This window comes from Alternaria burnsii, assembly GCF_013036055.1.
Source record: "Alternaria burnsii strain CBS107.38 chromosome Unknown 705, whole genome shotgun sequence".
Classification (NCBI taxonomy): domain Eukaryota; kingdom Fungi; phylum Ascomycota; class Dothideomycetes; order Pleosporales; family Pleosporaceae; genus Alternaria; species Alternaria burnsii.
The window spans coordinates 3,877,106-3,894,839 of record NW_024066107.1 but is presented as its reverse complement, the minus strand read 5'-3'; the positions used below and the strand labels follow the sequence as shown (position 1 = coordinate 3,894,839).

The window sequence follows — 17,734 nt, the reverse complement described above, 5'->3', positions numbered from 1 at the left end:
TAGCCCGCCCCCCGGCCCTGCATCCAGCCGCGGCACCAAGCACCTTGGGCAGCCCCATCGTCGACTGGCCACGGCGTGCGATAACGTCTCTGCCGCAAGCCAGCCCTCAGCCCTCGTCCCAGCACGCACAAAGCAGCGACGGTGCGTCGATAGCAACGACGCTCTCCACAACAAGGCGCCCCATCGCGCTGTTTGCACGCCCCAGTGGCGTGTCTGGTCGGCTCGTCTGCGCAGCAGAGAAGTAGCGTCACCACGTCGGCTCTCGCACCGCCAGACACAGGCCAGCCATGTCGACGCCCTCGACCGCCACGGCCACACTCCCGCCCCATCACCAGTTTTATTCTCACCACCAGACATACCAGCCCAGCATGTCCAATGCCCAGGTTGCCAACGGCTCTGCGCGGATAGGCAACTCGCTCTACAACGGCTACGCTAGCGCTTCCTCGAGTTCAGACCTTCGCCGAAACGCGACTGCCCACACCAGACACCCGCCTCAGCTGCCGCCCATCACACAGGCCTCGCCCATCGACATGGCCGCCAACGACCCGGGCTCGGCCCAGCGGCGGCGGAATCCCGACTGGGCCGACTTCTACAGGAACGGCATCCCCAAAGAGGTCATTGTCATTGACGACGACGACGACGATGACGACGCCCAGCTGCCTCCACCGCGCCAGCAACCGCCTTCCTCACGGGGCACCGCCACGAACCCAGCTGCGCGCCATACCGACAAGAAGCGCAAGACGACCGCGTCCACGGCATACGACCCTGTCTACAACCAGCACACGTCCTACTCCACCACCCAGACACCCTACTACGACTCGCCTAACCATTCCCTGTCCACCGACAGGACCACCTCTGCTCTCAACACCACTGCGCCTACCTCGCTGGGCTCACAGGTCAGCAATGGCCATCACATCTCGCCTCTCGAAAACAGTGCAGCAGGCCAGAAGCGCAAGCGCACGCGTGCCGTGGTACAGGACGAAGCAAAACAAGCCAAAAGACGGGAGCTGGACAACGACGATCCCTTCAGCCTGTACCAGCCACCCCCCAACCCGGTCATCAAGGCCAAGGATGTCTATGTCCAGGTCGTCCAAGACGTAAGAAATTTGACTTGCCCTCAACCACCCCATACTGACGTGTCGCAGAAATCCTACACAAAGGACCAAAAGGTCGACGATGAAGACGGCCACTACATCGTAGTGCCAGAGGCTGACCTCACAGAGCGGTGTACGTGACCAGCACAACCTACACCGAAGAAGCATGCTAACACCTGATATCAGACCAAATCACAAAACTGCTCGGCCAAGGCACCTTTGGCAAAGTCGTTCAAGCCTACGACAGACGGAAGGGAACAAACTGTGCCATCAAGGTCATCCGGTCTGTGCCTAAATACCGAGATGCCAGTCGCATTGAGCTGAGGGTACTCTCAACCCTGGCATCCAACGACAAGCACAACATCAACCGGTGTATTCATCTCCGTGATTGCTTCGACTTCCGGAACCACATTTGCATCGTCACTGACCTCTACGGACAAAGTGTCTTTGATTTCCTCAAGTCCAATGGCTTTGTCCCGTTCCCCAGCTCCCACATTCAGAAATTTGCGAAGCAGCTCTTCACGAGTGTTGCCTTCCTCCACGACCTCAATCTCATCCATACCGATTTGAAGCCGGAAAATATCTTGCTTGTGAACAACAATTACCAGACTTTTACATACAACAGAACTGTACCGTCATCGTCAACAACAGTCAACCGAACAGCGCGGCATCGCAAGGTTCTCCTTGACCCCGAGATCCGCCTTATCGACTTTGGATCAGCGACATTCAACGACGAGTACCATTCCTCGGTAGTATCGACTCGTCACTACCGAGCACCAGAGATTATCCTGAACCTTGGTTGGAGTTTCCCTTGTGACATTTGGAGTATAGGATGCATTCTTGTCGAGTTCTTCACTGGCGACGCCTTGTTCCAGACTCACGACAACCTCGAACATCTCGCAATGATGGAGGCCGTCTGCAGTGGCAAGATCGATCGAGATATTGTGCGAGCGGTCTACAAGCAAGACCGCGGCTCATCACGCAACTCGTCCAGCTCGTAAGTGCTCCCGTAATCATGTATACAACATCGCTAACAGGTTCAGTGCTGCAAGATACTTTAAGAACTACAAGCTAGACTATCCCAACGCGGACACCAACAAGGCATCCAAGAAATATGTCAAGGCGATGAAGAAGCTTCCTGTACGTTTGATTACTTCATGTTGCTTGATTGCCATCTAACTTTGACAGGAAACAATACCAGCACACACAGATTTCAACCGTCAATTTCTTGACCTACTGCGGCGAATATTCGTGTACGATCCCAAGAAGCGAATAACAGCCAAGGAGGCATTACAACATCCTTGGTTCAAGGAGTCACTCATGGACGACGGGACCGAAGCACACAAGATCCGATTGGAGCGGGAAAAGAAGGCCCGTCGAGCGGAAGAAGAGCGCCGATACCGCGAACAAACTCAACGAGCGTACTGAGCGATGTGCAACTTCATTTTGTCCATGAAGGACGTCTTGTATAGATACCTAGCTCTGCCACGTGGGTTACGGGTACGATAATGGTGGTGGTAGTATTGTCTTTTGCTTCACATCTACTGCATTTACGACAGCGACATGACGCATGGGGAGAAGGGTCACTCTAGGTCTTACTCTGGACTTGATGGCGTTATTTGCGTGGCAGTGTTATACTGGATTACCAATCATTCTTGTCTTCTCTCTGCCCTACAGCGACCGCGGAAAAGTATTCTTGCCTCGAGCAACTTGGCAGGCGATGGAAGAGACTATACGTTAACCATTCTCTGCATGTGCAGCTTTGGGTGGATGGCAGGGGATTAGCTGTACTGAAGGTGGTTTTGGACGTTATGATACGTCTTCGTGGAAAGCAGCACCAGCTTTGAGTATTGACCACTAAAGTCTTACTGTACAGCTAGGTAGCATTGTATAATTTAGGATTCCAAGCATATGTACTTGGGGACACTGTATTTAGTAGCGTGACGGCTAAATAGGCCGTACACAACGTGAAGGATTATAATCCATTTCAGATTGCATGTTCGCCTCGTTGTGGACTTATTGAGTCAGTGATATAGTGGTGAACTCGCAGCGTCGGCACTGACAGCGTCCCATGGACGAGGTGAGGTACTCAAACATCAGCAAACAGTAAAAGACTGTACGGTTCCGCGGAGAGTGCCAATACTCTTTCTCCCCCACTGCCTCCACATGCATTCACTGCAAGGGATCTCAATTAGGTAGGATTGGCGAAGCCACTAGCGCGTGCCTGGAACCCTTGCCTTCTGTCCAGTAACAAGCCGGCCCGCTGTAAACACGTCCCCTCGGCGCGTCGCAAACATCGAGTTGAGCATTGCGACAACAGCAACCACACCACAAGGACAGACGATATGGCGAGCGCAAAGCAACAGGAGAACATGCTCCTTACCGAGCACTTTACTTGGCCTCCTATAGTATGTATAGTTTCTGAGTGACAGTGGAGCAATGCAGAGTGTTGCAGGTGCAGGTACCCGCCATACTCCCACGTTGAGTGGATGCATCTGTCTTGCACTCGAGATAAGGCTACTCGATGTCCTGCTGAGCATTCAAGAGTCGCTTCAAATCTAACACTTCGGCATCGTAGTCTCTCATCGACGACATTATCAACGCCGTAAACGAAGTCCTATACCGCTGCACCGACTCGTTCGAAACCGGTCTCTCCTCCGCCGACCCCTCCCTACTCGGTTTCGCCGACCTATACGCCTCGCAAGGGCGTACGCCCGACAAAGATGAACATGGCAACGATCTGTTTCCCGAGGCTAGGCTGGAGATTGAAGAGGGCGTATTGAAGCTCGAGACGCTCATGGAGAATGCTGTGGACAAGAATTTTGACAAACTGGAAATTTGGACACTAAGAAACGTTTTTGCGCTGGGGAGGGGGAAGGGCGGGGACGAAGGCTTGGGAGAGTGGGTCAGATTAGGGCATTATGAGGTATGTATGCTGACGGCGATTCTATCACTTCGAAGCGCGAAGAGGGAGGCTTGGAAGAGTACTGACAAGAAGAGCAGAATCTCGAACCCCCGCCCAAAGATTCTAAACTCACTCCAGAAGCCCTCTACACCCTTCGCCGTAAACTCATCGAAACCCAAAAGCTGAACGCTGCGCTGGTTGCAGAGAAGACACGCAACGAGGCACAAATAGCGCGGCTAAGAGCCCTACTCCAACCATCTGGCGCATCTGAGCGCGAACAAAGAAAATCTACGACATCGTCGACATCGTCATTAGAAATGAACCGACAGAGCGATGGAAGCGCATCATTCGCGTTCCTAACACACACACCAGCAGCTCAATCCCTAGGTATACAAGCCCTACCACAACAATCCAATATCAACACCGCCTCTGTCGGGGAGAATAAGAACAGCGATAAGAAGCCCACTCCTTTAACTACCCACACCACATTTACAACCTCCCAACTCCCCTATCTCCGCCAGCTCCTTGCCTCCCTAAAGCCCCATCTCAGCAATACCGCTCTACCTAGCAACACTACTTCCTCGCCTCACACTACAGACTCCCTATCACAAGCCAAGTACAAAGAGGAATTGAGTCGTGAACGCAAGGTGTACGTTGAAAGTCAAAGTAAGAGGATATTAGAGAGACGGGGTGTAGATACAAGGGACGGTGTCGAAGGGGTCTGGGAGGGTGGGAGTAGAGTGGGAGCCGAGGAAGTCAGGGGATTGGAGGGGTTGGTTGACGGTTTCAACAGAAGAGGCAAGGTAGGAGAGAATGGAGACCATGGTGAGGCCATGGACATAAGCTGAACTCGTTTATCTTATTGCGACGGCAACAGGCACCATTGTACGATATGATTCATATGAGGTTATCCTTTCGGGCGTTGGGTCCTATTATGGTCTCAGTGGATTTCATGGTAAGCAAATTTATGAGTCAGTGTTACGCTCAAATGACCATTGTTTTTCTGCATGATGATTAGCCATAGGTCAGATGCCAAGCTTGCCATATCGCTTTTTTTTATGTTCTTCGTGCATTGGAGTAGTCTAGGCCAGGTCCAGTCGAACAAGAAACTACAGATCTCAAGCTGAGTTCCGAGATGTGCCCGCCTGTGCTGCACATTCTGATTTGAAGTCGTAGGGCACTTTCTCCGCTCGAATGATTCATTGCCTTATCCCAAGACAACGCGGATATGGTCGCTCTCAATGCTTTCCGATCATGATATCGTTCTTCCATCTACCCTTTAATATTCCACTAATTTGACTCTCTTCCGCAACTCCTCGGGCACCTCCTCTGCCTTCACTATGCCCATGCGAATGGCGTCACCCCACAAGAACATTGCGCGGTCGTTAGCATAGGCCAAGTAGTCGAACTCTTCCTCATCCTGCGGTTTGAAAAGGTCAGCATCTTGCTCCGCTTGTGTTTTGTTCTCTTGTGTCTGTTCCGCCATCCTTTCACTCACGATCCCAGCCCCCTTCTCTCCAGCCTCAGCCTCAGCCCTAATCTCTGCTGTTGCACTGTCTAACTCTGCCGCTTCTTTACTAGGGTTAGCATTCGCCTTCTTGTCCTCGGCATCGAAGTCGGGAAGGCCTGGAACGTGAGCTTGGACGATACCCCATGCTACCCACATAGCGGAGTTGGCTAAACGCCAGAGCTTGGTCTCAGCTAGTAAGCGGCGAGTCTCTTCTTCAATCTGACGCTCGGCTTGCGCCTCCTGCTCTTGATACTTCTCGCCAGGTGGAGCACGTGAGTCTAGCATGAATGCAGAGATATTGCTAGGGGCGGCAGTCGCTGCCAGTGCGGTGGTGCTGCCAGAGGATGGAAGAGGACCCAGGTGCGGGGTGGCAGGGTTAGAAGTATAGCCCCCAGCAGCTTTGTACGAGGGGTTATGCATCAGGTACGCCCGGATAAAGCGGTGTTGCTCTTCAAGTGTCGGATAGTACTTGGTGTTGCAACGCCACGGAACCTCCGCGTCATGGTAGTTGTATGTCCATTCAGTCTGCTTCACTGTCAGCCCGTATACACATAGAATGACGACCGAGGTAGTTGCGGAACAATAGAAATGTCTGGAAGAATATGCTTACAAAGTGGTTGGCAAATTCCAAACCGGGCAGGTTTGCGTTAGCGTACTCGAAATCGATGACTACGAGCTGCTTGTGCTGGTTTGCTGGAAGCAGTAAAGGCGACTCGCCTTCCGGCACCATACGTAGAATGTTGCCATACTGGGTCTACGCAGAGTTAGCTCGTGGATGATATGACGAGAGGTCCGACTTACGTCGTTATGAGCGAATATCATCCGCTCGTTGATCTTGTCTGCGCCACCGTACTGTTCCTCTAACCATCTTCGATACTTCTCAACCACCTGCCTGAACGCTGGCCACTCCATACCGCACACGTATCCCCGCTTCTTCCATCTGTCACCAGGAGCTTGTGCAGAGTCTTGGCTGCTCTCTCGAACCTGTTGATCGAGCCAGGTGACGATTTGCTCACAGCGATCAACCCACTTGTCCCAGTTTTGCCAGACAAATGGACCGGCCTCTCGCTCTTCCTTCAAGAGATCGATGCCTTCATGAAGCTCTCGCATACGCTTAGCAATTTGCTTGGACGTCTCTGCATTGCGCAGCTCCTTCGCAGTCAACGGCTTTGCATGAAGAAACTCCTCGAAGCGTCCATTGGTGAAGGTGCCGAGTAGACGTGGACCAATCCGCTTTCGAGCAAGGCGTGTAAGAATCTGCAATTCAGACTCTCGATCGATCAGATGTTCTACCTGTGGGCCGTAGATACGTAACAAAAGTTTGCTGAAATGTGTTAGTATCAGCTTGCCTACGTTGAAAAGGACTTACGGAGGAGGATTCTTGGGCTTTGGCTGGCCGTCGTCGCCCTGTTCTTGAAGCGGTAGATTCTTGGGAGGCGAGACAACATAAACAGCATTTGTTAAGGCGCCGCTCAGCCTCTGTACGTCAATCTCATTGCTCTGTTCCATAGACACCTTCCGCCAGCCTTTGAGCTTGAGTGTATGAGCTAGACGAAGGATTTCGGCCCGGAACTTGGTCCATGCCTCCCTCTCTTTGCGTGCTTCTTTCTCAGATACGTGACGGGCGGACTCGCTGTCTGACTCATCTACGTTGTAGGCCATAGTCTTCGAGTTGTCTAGAATAGCCTCGCAACTCGGGACTAGCTGGTCTACGGATTCAAAGTAATCCGTGTCTAGAGAGATGGCGGAGTGTCGCTTCAAGCCTGTTGATGATCTGCGGAAGTGTTGCATCCTCCTCTTAGCGTCGGCCGGCTTCATGGATAGGGTCTTTTCAAGGATTTGCGCCAGTTGGTCGAGGGAGTCCTCGCCATGAGACGATTCGGAGCTGCTTCTAGCTAGAACATGAGGCTCATCGGTCGTCTCATCAGGAACGGCCTTTGTCGATTCCTGGGCAGCGCCCTCCTTGGCAGCTTTGCGCCTTGCCCTGCGTGCATGACGTCTGCTTCGTTCATGCTTGAGCCATGTGCCCACTTGCTTCAATAGATTCTCATGTGGATGCTGTCCGTCAGAGGGAACGTCTGTTGAGCTGTTGGAGAGCAAGGAAGATAAGGATGGATTTCCCTCACTTGGCGCTACCTTGGTTGATCCCAGTCGCTCGACTGAGGGCCGTCCAGATAGTTTCTTTTTGCTGATGCTTGCGGGGTAACTTCTTGTAGGCCTGTCGAGATCGAGGTAATCCTTCTGGTCAAGCTCCTTGTTCTTGCCAATCATCAAGGGGGAAATGGTGCTATCATCGGGAAAAGACACAACTATGGGCACATGGTCAGCAGGTGTTTTGGTAACCCATGCGCAAGCGACATGATAGCAAGTCAGTCAGATAATGGGTTCACTGCTTTGGAGCGCTGCGCTCGGGCATATTGTCAGATGAAGCGCACAAGCTTCATGATGGCTGCAGAAGTTGGCCAGACGTCGAGAGTCAACTCGACGGCCAAGCAGGAATTATTGTCAATCACTGAATAGTCACATTGCTACAGCTACGTTGACATTTGAATAGGAATTCCGGAAGGTAGCGCGGAATCGATTGCGAGAGTTTGCGAGCCGACACACGACAGCGGAATCATGGACTGACCTTTTGTAGAGCGCGGCGAGGTGCCATCGGCCAACGTAGTGTTTTGTGGGAGGGCGAATGAGTCGCTTGGGTGAGTGTCGCTGGGCTGCGACTGCTCATTGGAGGAAGTCGTCATGGCAGTTGCACGGGGCTCGCAGTGAGGTGCGCGGGAATAGTGTAAGCGAGATGGACCTCGTGGTAGAGCAGAGCTCGGTTGACGGCTCCGGACGGTAATGAGACCTGGTAACAGGCGTGCCCACGTCGGTAGGTAGGAAGGTCGGGTTGCTTGGTGGGCAGGTGGTGTTATCGATACCTAGTGCGGCAGGAACGCCAAAGTACACGCGAGATCAGGGTCCACGTGCCAAGCTGATTGGCGGTCAGGATAACTTGTGAGGACGAAGACTGGTAAGAAGAGAGAGAGAGAGAGATAAGGAGAGAGAAAATACGTAGAATCCCTATATTCGGATCTTGAGTTATGTAAACCATTCAGAGGCAAAGCATCATAGCTGGATCAGACGGCAAGCTGGTGTGTTGACGGTCTCCCTGCCTATCAATTGGGCAGCTATCGGCCTCGTTCCAGTATTCGCAGCCTTGGCAACGTACGTCAGGGTTCAATTAGACAGAAACCAGAAACCTGCCACCCAACCTTGAATGTGGAGTGTGCGAGCGCGACGTGGCAAACCATGTGCACATGGCCTATCAGCACATGGGAAAGTACAAAATACACCTTCTGAGTACTACATTTTAGGTACAGGCTGGTTTCGATGCAGTCCCTCAGCCCTGGTATTCTAATAGCCCTGATGCAACAAGAAAACGACCCATACAAAATACCATAACGCCTCGCTTGGAAACTGATTATATGTCTGTGACAGATAGCATGCTGTACGTGGTCTCTTTTAAAAGGATACTCATTTGGCCCACTCCACCGTTTCCAGTGCAAGCATGACCAACAATAGAGTCGATGGCAAGATCCAAACAACATAACTCTGAAACAGAATCCTTGACATGGCGCCCATGTACACGTTGTTGATTTGGCAGATTTGTGCCAACTGCAGCGCACTTGGTGCACCACTGAGCAAGAAACAGACGATGATGAAGATTGGGTCGTCAAGAATGCTAACAGGAACGTACTTGGCGGTCATGGCTAGCATGGGTGCCATGAGAAGCGTCGGGATAAGCATGCGACTAACAAGTGAGGCAATCACAAGCTTCTTCTCCACGCTCGGGTCTTCCATCGAGTGCTGGTCTTCCTTGGGTAATGTGTTACGAGCAAGGTTGGCACCCAAAACAACCAAGATGAGTGGAACGGCGACTTGTCCACTTTGGTTGACAGCGCGCGTGACGGAGTTGCTGACAAATGTACCTGGATCGAAGAAGAGATGTTGTAGGGGAGGGATAGAGGCGACGAGGATAGCAATCAGCATGGCCCATAGAGGAGGGTTCATGAAGTCCCATACGCCCTTGAAGAACCTTGACAAGACAGAGCCAATCTTAGCCAGAGGTCGCTGTAGCCATGTAGGTAGGGTCTGGAAAACTCGGTTTCCAGCGCGTGTGGTGGAGACAGAAACGGTGCTTGCAGAGCGCTTAAGTGCCATGCCAGCTCGCTTTGGCATGCCTTTGATGCCTTTGGGAACATTTTGCTTCTTCTTGTGAGCCTCGAGAACACCATTGAGGTGTCCGTTTGCAAGACCATTGCCATTACTGTGTCCGCTCATATCGCCGGCCCCAGGAATAGTAGCGTTACCGTTGGTAGGAGTGATGAAATCGGTGGTGGCTTGGGCCTCTTCACGATTGAACAGAGAGTCTGAGTCCGACTCGTCTGAGTCTGCAGAAGTAGCGTAGCTGGTAACATTGCCAGATTCGTAGTCGGAGTGCGAGTCATCGAGAAGACGCTGCGCCTCGTCGTCTGTGTACTCTCCATTTTCAATGGCGCTGTTCTTGCCACCGTCATCATCTTTGTACGCACTGGCGGGTGCCAGAAGCACATTGAAGCCCCATGTCCATCGCACGAGCTGACCAAGTTGTTGGAAGATAAGGAGGTAGAGAATACCACGCGCGCCAACGTCGTTGTCGTTATCGCCAGGGACCTTGTCCCAATGTAGACCGGACAGTGTTTTGGAGAGCGAGATAACGAGAGAGATTGGAAGCGAGTTTGAGTTTCCGAATACCTAGTAATGTCAGCTTGTGCCGCTTGCCTGGACAAGGGAAAGAGACATACCGCCATGGCAACAACAAAGTTGGACGCTCTCTTGTTGAACCTGCATATTCGCGACACGAGAAGTGCGGCGATGTAGGAGATGAGTGTTTGTACGACAAAGATTACAGGAATGACAGCAAGATCAGCCAGCTTCTCCGCCGTCAATTGTGATGCGAGCTTGGTAAAAACTGGCCAGAGATTAGCTGAGGTTGGCGCTCTTAATCCGAGGCGTTGCACGTACTAAGGCAGGGTGTAAACAGCTGCGTGTTGAGGTTGGCGAGAAACTTCTGGCTCTCTGCATCGAATTGACCCATTCGCGCAACAATGTAGCCGGGCGCGCTCACGCAAACGACTTCCATGACGGCCTCGAAGACGAGAAGGGTGAGGTTGGCAAAATCGGGATGCGAGCTGTGCTTGCCGCTCTTGAAGACTGTGAATAAGCCATTGTTGCCGTACTCGTAGGAGTTGGAGGCCATGGCGACGAATTCCGGAGACGAAGTTGGGAGGCTGCGCAGGCGAAAAGCCTGGGGAGCCGAGAAGAAAGGCATATTAGATGCCAGTTGTGTTGTTGGGAAGGCGCAAAGGCGCGACCGAGATGGAAACACTCGAGTTATCTTGAAGCGCAAGGCGTCTTGGCTGAGGACGCGCTATAGGCGGAGATCGACGTCACAGCCCGCGCCAGGTATAGCGGAAAGGCAGGTTAAGCCGCGGGCCCTGCAGGAACTTCGATAGGGGATGCAGCGAACCGGTCTGGATCGGAGGGGGCGAGACGAACAAGAAGAAGAAGAAGAAGAAGAAGAAGAAGAAGAAGAAGAAGAAGAAAAAGAAGCAAACACAGCTGCCAGGCTGCAGATGGTTCGATGGTAGGACGATGGAAAGATTCCCATATCGTCCCCTTCAGCGCCTAGATGGTGGTACTCATCGCCCTGGCAGCGCCTTCCAGCCTGTCGTGTCGTGTCCCTGCGCCACATGGAGCCCATGGAGACATCGAGCATTGGCGGCCACATCGGCCATTGCAAATGCTGTCTTGACTGATGGGCAACGCACATCGATAGGCGGGGCAGCCACTAGGTTCCCCATGGCTCGGTCATTACCGCATACTGATTCTGTTGCCCCAAGCCTGCTGTCGTGTCTCGGTTCGGCGTGTGCAGGTGCTGCTTGGCCGGATCCAGATTTCCAGTCCATGCTCACTTGCGCATTCCGACGCTGCAAAGCAGGCTTACCGGTGCAGCGTACATGGGCAAAGCAGGAACTGCTCAATCCCCTACGGACCCCTTGCTGCCATCTGTCACTACACTGCACTGCACTGCACGTCTGCGCTATGGTTGCGGTGCGGCCTGGTCGATTGTTGTGAAATCATTCAAGATTGCAGACGCGCGCTATTACTCGTCTCTGCAGCATCACGTCACAGCTCCAACTTGCACGCTACATGTAGCCCACAACCACCACACCTCCACCATACTACCAGATCCGCTGAGATCGCCGCTACATCTCCTTCCGCGGTGTAGTCGCAGCTCCTGATACTCGTCCTCTACCTACGCCTTCTTATTACTATCTCCTCCACTCTCCCTCTCCCCTTCCTCGTCCCAGTACCCCGCCCATCTTAGGCCGCGACTTTTCCCACTCTCTCGCCATGGCCTCCAATCCATCCACCCCAGACGCCGAAGTCGATTCCGACACCGTCTTCGACAGTCCCTCACCCTCCCCCGCGCCCTCGAGTCCTACCGAAAATGCCTCTTCGCCTGATCTGCTGTCCGCTGAGCGTCCCCCTCCCCGAACGGCATCCACGACCTCCGGCGCGACCGCCAACATGACATCGTCCTCAACGCCATTGGGAAACATCAACGCTGCCAGGAATCCCCGCCCCTCGAACCCCCCTACCATCTCCAGCAGAGGTAGCGGGCTGAACGTCTCCCAGGACATTCTCGCAAGAATACAGGCAGTACATCTCGGCCGGAAGGGCGCTCCACCAACGGGCTTGCCTGGGAGAGGGCCTGCACCACAAAGCCCCGGTCCGTCACCCGACAGCCGTAATCCCATGTCTCCAGGCGGTAACCCTGGAGGCTTACCCGGAAACTTTCGAATGCCTACCAGGCCACCCACGACTAACTTCCAGTCCGCGCCTGCCGTTCCTGGTCGCGCAGGTGGCCCCAAGCCCTCCCTCGCTGAAAAGCGCGGTATGAGATTCCAGGGCGCGTTGCCAGGCGGACTACCAGGCTCGTCTCCAACTGCTGGTGGAGCCGCTCCTCCTGCTGGCAGGAAGAAGCCTGGGTTGACTCTCTCGCAGATGAACGGCGAAAAGCCCGCTGAAGAAGGTGCAGAGCCCAAGAAACAAGAGACCCATTTTGATAAATTTTCACAATTCGTCGATACCAAGACTGGCAGCCTAAAATTTGCCGGCAAAGCCATACTCAACTCGGACGGCGTGCAATTTGCTAGCGGTTCCTCTTTCAACATCTCCTTGGATGAAGTCGACACGCTAGACGAGCTCGGCAAGGGAAATTATGGCACAGTGTACAAGGTCAGACATAGCAGACCGCGAATGAGGAAACCAGGACAGGGTCTGGCAGGAAACAAGGCTGCACCAGGTTCGCCGTCGCGAAAGGAATTTGGCGAAGAAGCGAGCCCTACCAGTGCAAAACCTGCTGCGGGTACCGGCATAGTCATGGCAATGAAAGAAGTGAGGCTGGAGCTGGATGACTCAAAGTTCGCTGCTATCATCATGGAACTCGACGTCCTCCACCGCTGTATATCACCCTTTATCGTTGACTTCTATGGCGCTTTCTTCCAAGAAGGCGCCGTGTACATCTGCATGGAGTTCATGGACGGAGGCTCCATAGACAAGCTCTACGCCGATGGTGTGCCTGAGGGTGTCTTGCGCAAAATCACCATGGCCACGACTATGGGTCTGAAGTCACTGAAGGATGAGCACAACATCATTCACCGAGATGTGAAACCTACCAACATTCTTATGAACACCAAGGGCGCAATCAAGATCTGTGATTTTGGTGTCAGTGGAAACCTGGTCGCCAGTATTGCCAAGACCAACATTGGGTGCCAAAGCTACATGGCGCCAGAGAGGATATCTTCTGGTGGAATTGCACAGGCAGGCGCTAACCCTGGAGGTGGCACATACAGTGTACAAAGCGATATTTGGAGTCTGGGACTGACCATCATCGAGTGTGCTCTGGGGCGATACCCATATCCGCCAGAGACGTACAACAACATCTTCAGTCAGCTCAGTGTAAGTCTTTCAAACAGCTTTGTGCGTCAACGACTAATCATCTCAAGGCTATTGTCGATGGTGAGCCACCGGATCTGCCTGCCGAAGGGTACTCCGACGCGGCACGAAACTTTGTACGCGGCTGCTTGAACAAAATCCCCAACCTTCGGCCAACATATGCCATGCTGCTCCAACATGCATGGCTTGCACCTCTTGCTAAGCCGGACACGATCACCGAAGAGGAAGAGGAGGAAGTCGAGGCAGCAAGTGAAGCTACTGGTGGTGAAGCTGCTGGTGATAAGGGACCCGCTGAGGCAATCGAACCTGTAGAAGACCAAGAGGTCGCAGACTGGGTCAAAGCCGCCATTGAAAAGAGGAGGAGCGGCAAGATGAAGGGTGTCGAGAAACCTGCACTCCACGCCGCACCTCTGGATGCAGCGACGCAGAGTCCTTCGCCTAACGGTACAAATGGCTTAGAGCAAGTGGGATCAGTAGAAGCTGCAGCATAACATGCCCTAAGAATCTCGGATCACCATGGCTACTTGGGTCATTCCCGAGAACATTAGGCCGCATCTGCTGCAGCCTTCTGGGTTTAGGGCGTTGTATAGGCGTATTGCGGGGAACGATTGCCATGAAGCATCGAAATCGGGGCATTAAGCGCAGAGGCCACATGTACCTAGCATAGCATAGCATACACCTGTCCAGATGGACTGATATTGACACTTTTGAGTCACAAAATCCGCGCCTGCTCTGTGTAGCGTAACAATTGATCTTTTTTACCTTTCATCTTAGTGAGCACATGACATTGCGGCGATAGGCCACTGTATGCATGTTGCTTTTGTTCTGTGGTCCGCGGTGACGTAAGCGGAAGGGCTCAGTGGCACGTGATGGGTACCCCTGCTTGGCCAAGATTGCTCGCGGCGGCCATGTGTCGTGGTGCGGGAAAGAACACAGTGGTCGGAACAACTACAATAAGTAGCCACGACTTTCTTTCGTACGCCCCCACCTTCTTTGTAATGTCACCGGCGTAGAACCAGTTTTACTTGCTTTCCTCTGGAATCCTTTTCGACAACAATTCCCAATCACTTTTAGTCATTCTCTCGCATACCTCGCCCCGTCCACAGGGACACGTTCAACATGTCCGGGACAGATTACAACTACGATGAACAGGTACGTTTTGGACGCGCGCCAGGTTTGAAGCCTTGCTAACAAGTCGCAGGGCCAGTTCTTCCCCTACTTCATCCTCACTGTAACAACCCTCGTCACCGTCCCGACCACAATTTCCTTCTTGAGGCCGAGCAAAGGTGCGCGCTTCCCGCCACCACCGCTTACCATTATACTGATGCACAATCAGAACTCGAGAACACTGGAGCGCGGATAGAGTCCGACTTCACCCCCGAACATGCCGACCTCATCCAGGGACAGCGCAAGAAGCAGAAGCGGCTCGAGCGGAGGATAAAGCGGGGTCTTGTCATGTTGGGAGGATGGGCGCTTAATGCTGCTATGGTCTACCTCATACTGGTTACCGCGCGGACTACGCCTGACATATGGGATCCCTACGAGGTGCTGGGTGTTTCTAGGGTACGATGGCTGCTTCCCCGCAACGCGCACTTTTGACAACGACGCTAACTCGCAGACTAGAACGCGGACGAGAAGGCCATCAAGAAGCATTATCGACGACTGTCTCTTACCCTGCATCCCGACAAGGCTCGCGAGGACCCGGCAAAAAACATTACAATACAATCCATCAACGACCACTGGGTAGATGTCACAAAGGCGTTCAAAGCTCTCACCGACGAGGAGATTCGTAACAACTTCCTTCAATACGGCCACCCTGATGGCAAACAGAGTTTCAGTATCGGTATCGCGCTGCCTCAGTGGCTCGTCACTGACGGCGCTGGCAAATACGTTCTGCTCATCTACGCGCTCGCGCTCGGTGTCATTCTGCCTTACACCGTCGGAAAGTGGTGGTACGGAACACAGAGACTGACCAAGGATAAAGTTCTCGTCGCCAGCGCGGGTAAGGTCTTCCGCGATTACGACAACGAGCAAGGCGAGGTGGGCGTCATTCATGCGCTGAGCAGCGGAGAGGAGTTCAACGAAGTTCTCACTGGACACAAAGCGGAAAACGGTCTCTCGAAGCTCGAACAAAAGGTTCTTTCCGAGACTTCCGGATCTCTCGTCTCGCAAACGCTTACGAAGAAGGACCGCCAAAAGCTAGACGACCTGGAGGACAGTCGAAGACGCAAGGTCCTGACCTTGTTGTGGGCATACCTTGGTCGTGTCGAACTTGATGACGAGACATTGAATGACGAGAAGTTCGAAGTTGCGCCCATTGCACTCCGACTCAACGAAGCTTATACTGCCATCGCACTCGCATATGGTACCACCAAAGCAGTACTTTCGGCATACAGGACCTCCCAAAATCTTATCCAAGCTTTACGACCGGGTGCATCGCCTTTGGAACAGCTGCCACATTTCACACCTGCTGTTGCTAGCGCGGCTGAGGCTGAGCAAGCAAGATCACACTTGACTATCCAAGAATTCATGGACATTCCCGATGATGAGCGCAAAGCCCGTGTTGTCAAGTCTGGTCTTATGTCTCAAGATCAATACAGCACAGCTATGACCGTAGCTTCGCGGATTCCACTGTTCCATCTTGAGAAAGCCTTCTTCAAGGTCGTCGGAGAACGTTTCGTTACCCCTAGCAGCTTGGTCCAGTTCGTGCTGAAAGGCCGTTTCATTCCATGTGGAGCCACTAACGTACCCGACGTAAACCCGAAGGACCTGCTAGATATTGATCCCGCCGAGGGTGATGTTGCGGCAATTACCGGACGTAAGAATGATCGTTCTGGAGAGAAACCTATCCAGCCACCTCTGGCGTTCGCTCCCTATTACGCCCGCGACCACGCGCCAAGGTGGCACGTGTTTCTTGCGGACAGCAAGCAGGGGCGTATCGCGGTACCACCCTTCACCTTCTCAACCTTCGACAAGCCTATTCTTGATGAGAGCGGTAATCCCACCTACAACGTACAGACCCTGAAGATGCAATTTGGCGCACCACCACAAGCTGGTAGCTATACTTTTGTCATGCACATGATCTGTGATAGCTACGTCGGCATGGATACCAAGATGGAGGTTACCCTCGTCGTCGAAGACGCCAGTAAAGCCGAAGAGGTAGAAGAGGAAGATGAGATCAGCGAGCCAGAAGAAGGTGAGTTTCACTGATTTGAGTCATACCCATGATCAGTACGGCTAACATGTCTGCAGATTCGCTGGCAGGTCAAATGCACCAAATGAAGACTGGCGCTCCACCAAAGAAGCGGAGACAGGCAAATGACGATTCCAGCGGAAGTGACACCGAAGGTGACGTTGAGTCTGAGAGCGAGACAGATACCGACACCGACTCAGACGACGAGTAGGGTGCTTCGTATTTCCTGTGAGAGCAATACTCGATCTCTTTGAGTATAGGATACGCAGCTTGTATTACAGAGGCTACGGTTTAACGCCAACGGCCGGCGTGAATTCTTCATATCATTTGGGCCATGGCTGCCATAGGCATTTCCTGGCGTTCCGGAAACTAGGTGCTTTGCGATTAGGGACTTCTCGATTCGTCCTTTTTAGACAAAGCGTCAGTACTCGATAGGGTTTTGGGAGTATGTGTAGATATCCACGTCAAATCACATTGAGCAATTTTCGATTCAACCTCATTTCTGGCCAACTTTCTGCTCATAATTTGGGGTACTTGATAAATATAGACTGGACTAAAAAAAACCAGGACTAGTCTCGAATGATCTATCTGCACCATTATGCGAGTGCCTCAGGAACACATGGCATCCGAAATCAAAAGCACAGACTTAACGCATGGACGTATAACACAACTGCGGAGATCTGTAACTTGGGTGGTTCGTCAAAGTTCGGTTCCACAACCTGCGGGGTTTCAGCCGCGTCTCGCTTCGTCTTCAACACCACCTTAATATCATGAACATCACCTTTCGACCAACTCCATCTGCTAGGATCAGTATAGTAATCACGAATTAAGAGGGAGCTGCTGTCTGCGTTCCAGGAATGCATACATGGCTAGTGGTGCGGTGAGGGGTAGACTGATGGTCACCATGGCATTACGGAAGACATTAACATGGTGATCACGACTTAGACGCATCCACTGAAGAGACACCAACGCTAAGACACGATCTC

General features: G+C 52.8%; 6 protein-coding genes across 6 annotated transcripts; 4 read left to right on the top strand and 2 right to left on the bottom strand.

The window, feature by feature from the left end:
* Positions 1–287: 287 nt before the first annotated feature.
* Positions 288–2,522, top strand: GT037_001374 (kinase-like protein; the record flags this gene model as incomplete). Its single annotated transcript, XM_038926421.1, has 5 exons — positions 288–1,097; positions 1,146–1,227; positions 1,281–2,091; positions 2,138–2,234; positions 2,283–2,522. 5 exons carry the CDS (start codon positions 288–290, stop codon positions 2,520–2,522), a joined length of 2,040 nt encoding a protein of 679 aa, XP_038792277.1.
* A 917-nt stretch (positions 2,523–3,439) lies between these two features.
* On the top strand, positions 3,440–4,847 carry GT037_001373 (mis12 domain-containing protein; the record flags this gene model as incomplete). Its single annotated transcript, XM_038926420.1, has 3 exons — positions 3,440–3,502; positions 3,673–4,020; positions 4,098–4,847. The coding sequence occupies 3 exons, from the start codon at positions 3,440–3,442 to the stop codon at positions 4,845–4,847; spliced, it is 1,161 nt and encodes a 386-aa protein (XP_038792276.1).
* A 431-nt stretch (positions 4,848–5,278) lies between these two features.
* On the bottom strand, positions 5,279–8,253 carry GT037_001372 (kinase-like protein; the record flags this gene model as incomplete). Its single annotated transcript, XM_038926419.1, has 5 exons — positions 5,279–6,034; positions 6,120–6,263; positions 6,311–6,833; positions 6,879–7,818; positions 8,139–8,253. 5 exons carry the CDS (start codon positions 8,251–8,253, stop codon positions 5,279–5,281), a joined length of 2,478 nt encoding a protein of 825 aa, XP_038792275.1.
* A 772-nt stretch (positions 8,254–9,025) lies between these two features.
* On the bottom strand, positions 9,026–10,790 carry GT037_001371 (auxin efflux carrier superfamily protein; the record flags this gene model as incomplete). Its single annotated transcript, XM_038926418.1, has 3 exons — positions 9,026–10,285; positions 10,336–10,502; positions 10,556–10,790. The coding sequence occupies 3 exons, from the start codon at positions 10,788–10,790 to the stop codon at positions 9,026–9,028; spliced, it is 1,662 nt and encodes a 553-aa protein (XP_038792274.1).
* Positions 10,791–11,947: 1,157 nt separating this feature from the next.
* GT037_001370 (pbs2-type map kinase kinase) lies at positions 11,948–14,046 on the top strand (the record flags this gene model as incomplete). The annotated part of the gene is made up of 2 exons (XM_038926417.1): positions 11,948–13,558; positions 13,606–14,046. The coding sequence occupies 2 exons, from the start codon at positions 11,948–11,950 to the stop codon at positions 14,044–14,046; spliced, it is 2,052 nt and encodes a 683-aa protein (XP_038792273.1).
* A 628-nt stretch (positions 14,047–14,674) lies between these two features.
* Positions 14,675–16,959, top strand: GT037_001369 (protein translocation protein sec63; the record flags this gene model as incomplete). The annotated part of the gene is made up of 5 exons (XM_038926416.1): positions 14,675–14,707; positions 14,757–14,841; positions 14,892–15,118; positions 15,179–16,751; positions 16,808–16,959. The coding sequence occupies 5 exons, from the start codon at positions 14,675–14,677 to the stop codon at positions 16,957–16,959; spliced, it is 2,070 nt and encodes a 689-aa protein (XP_038792272.1).
* Between the last annotated feature and the right edge of the window lie 775 nt (positions 16,960–17,734).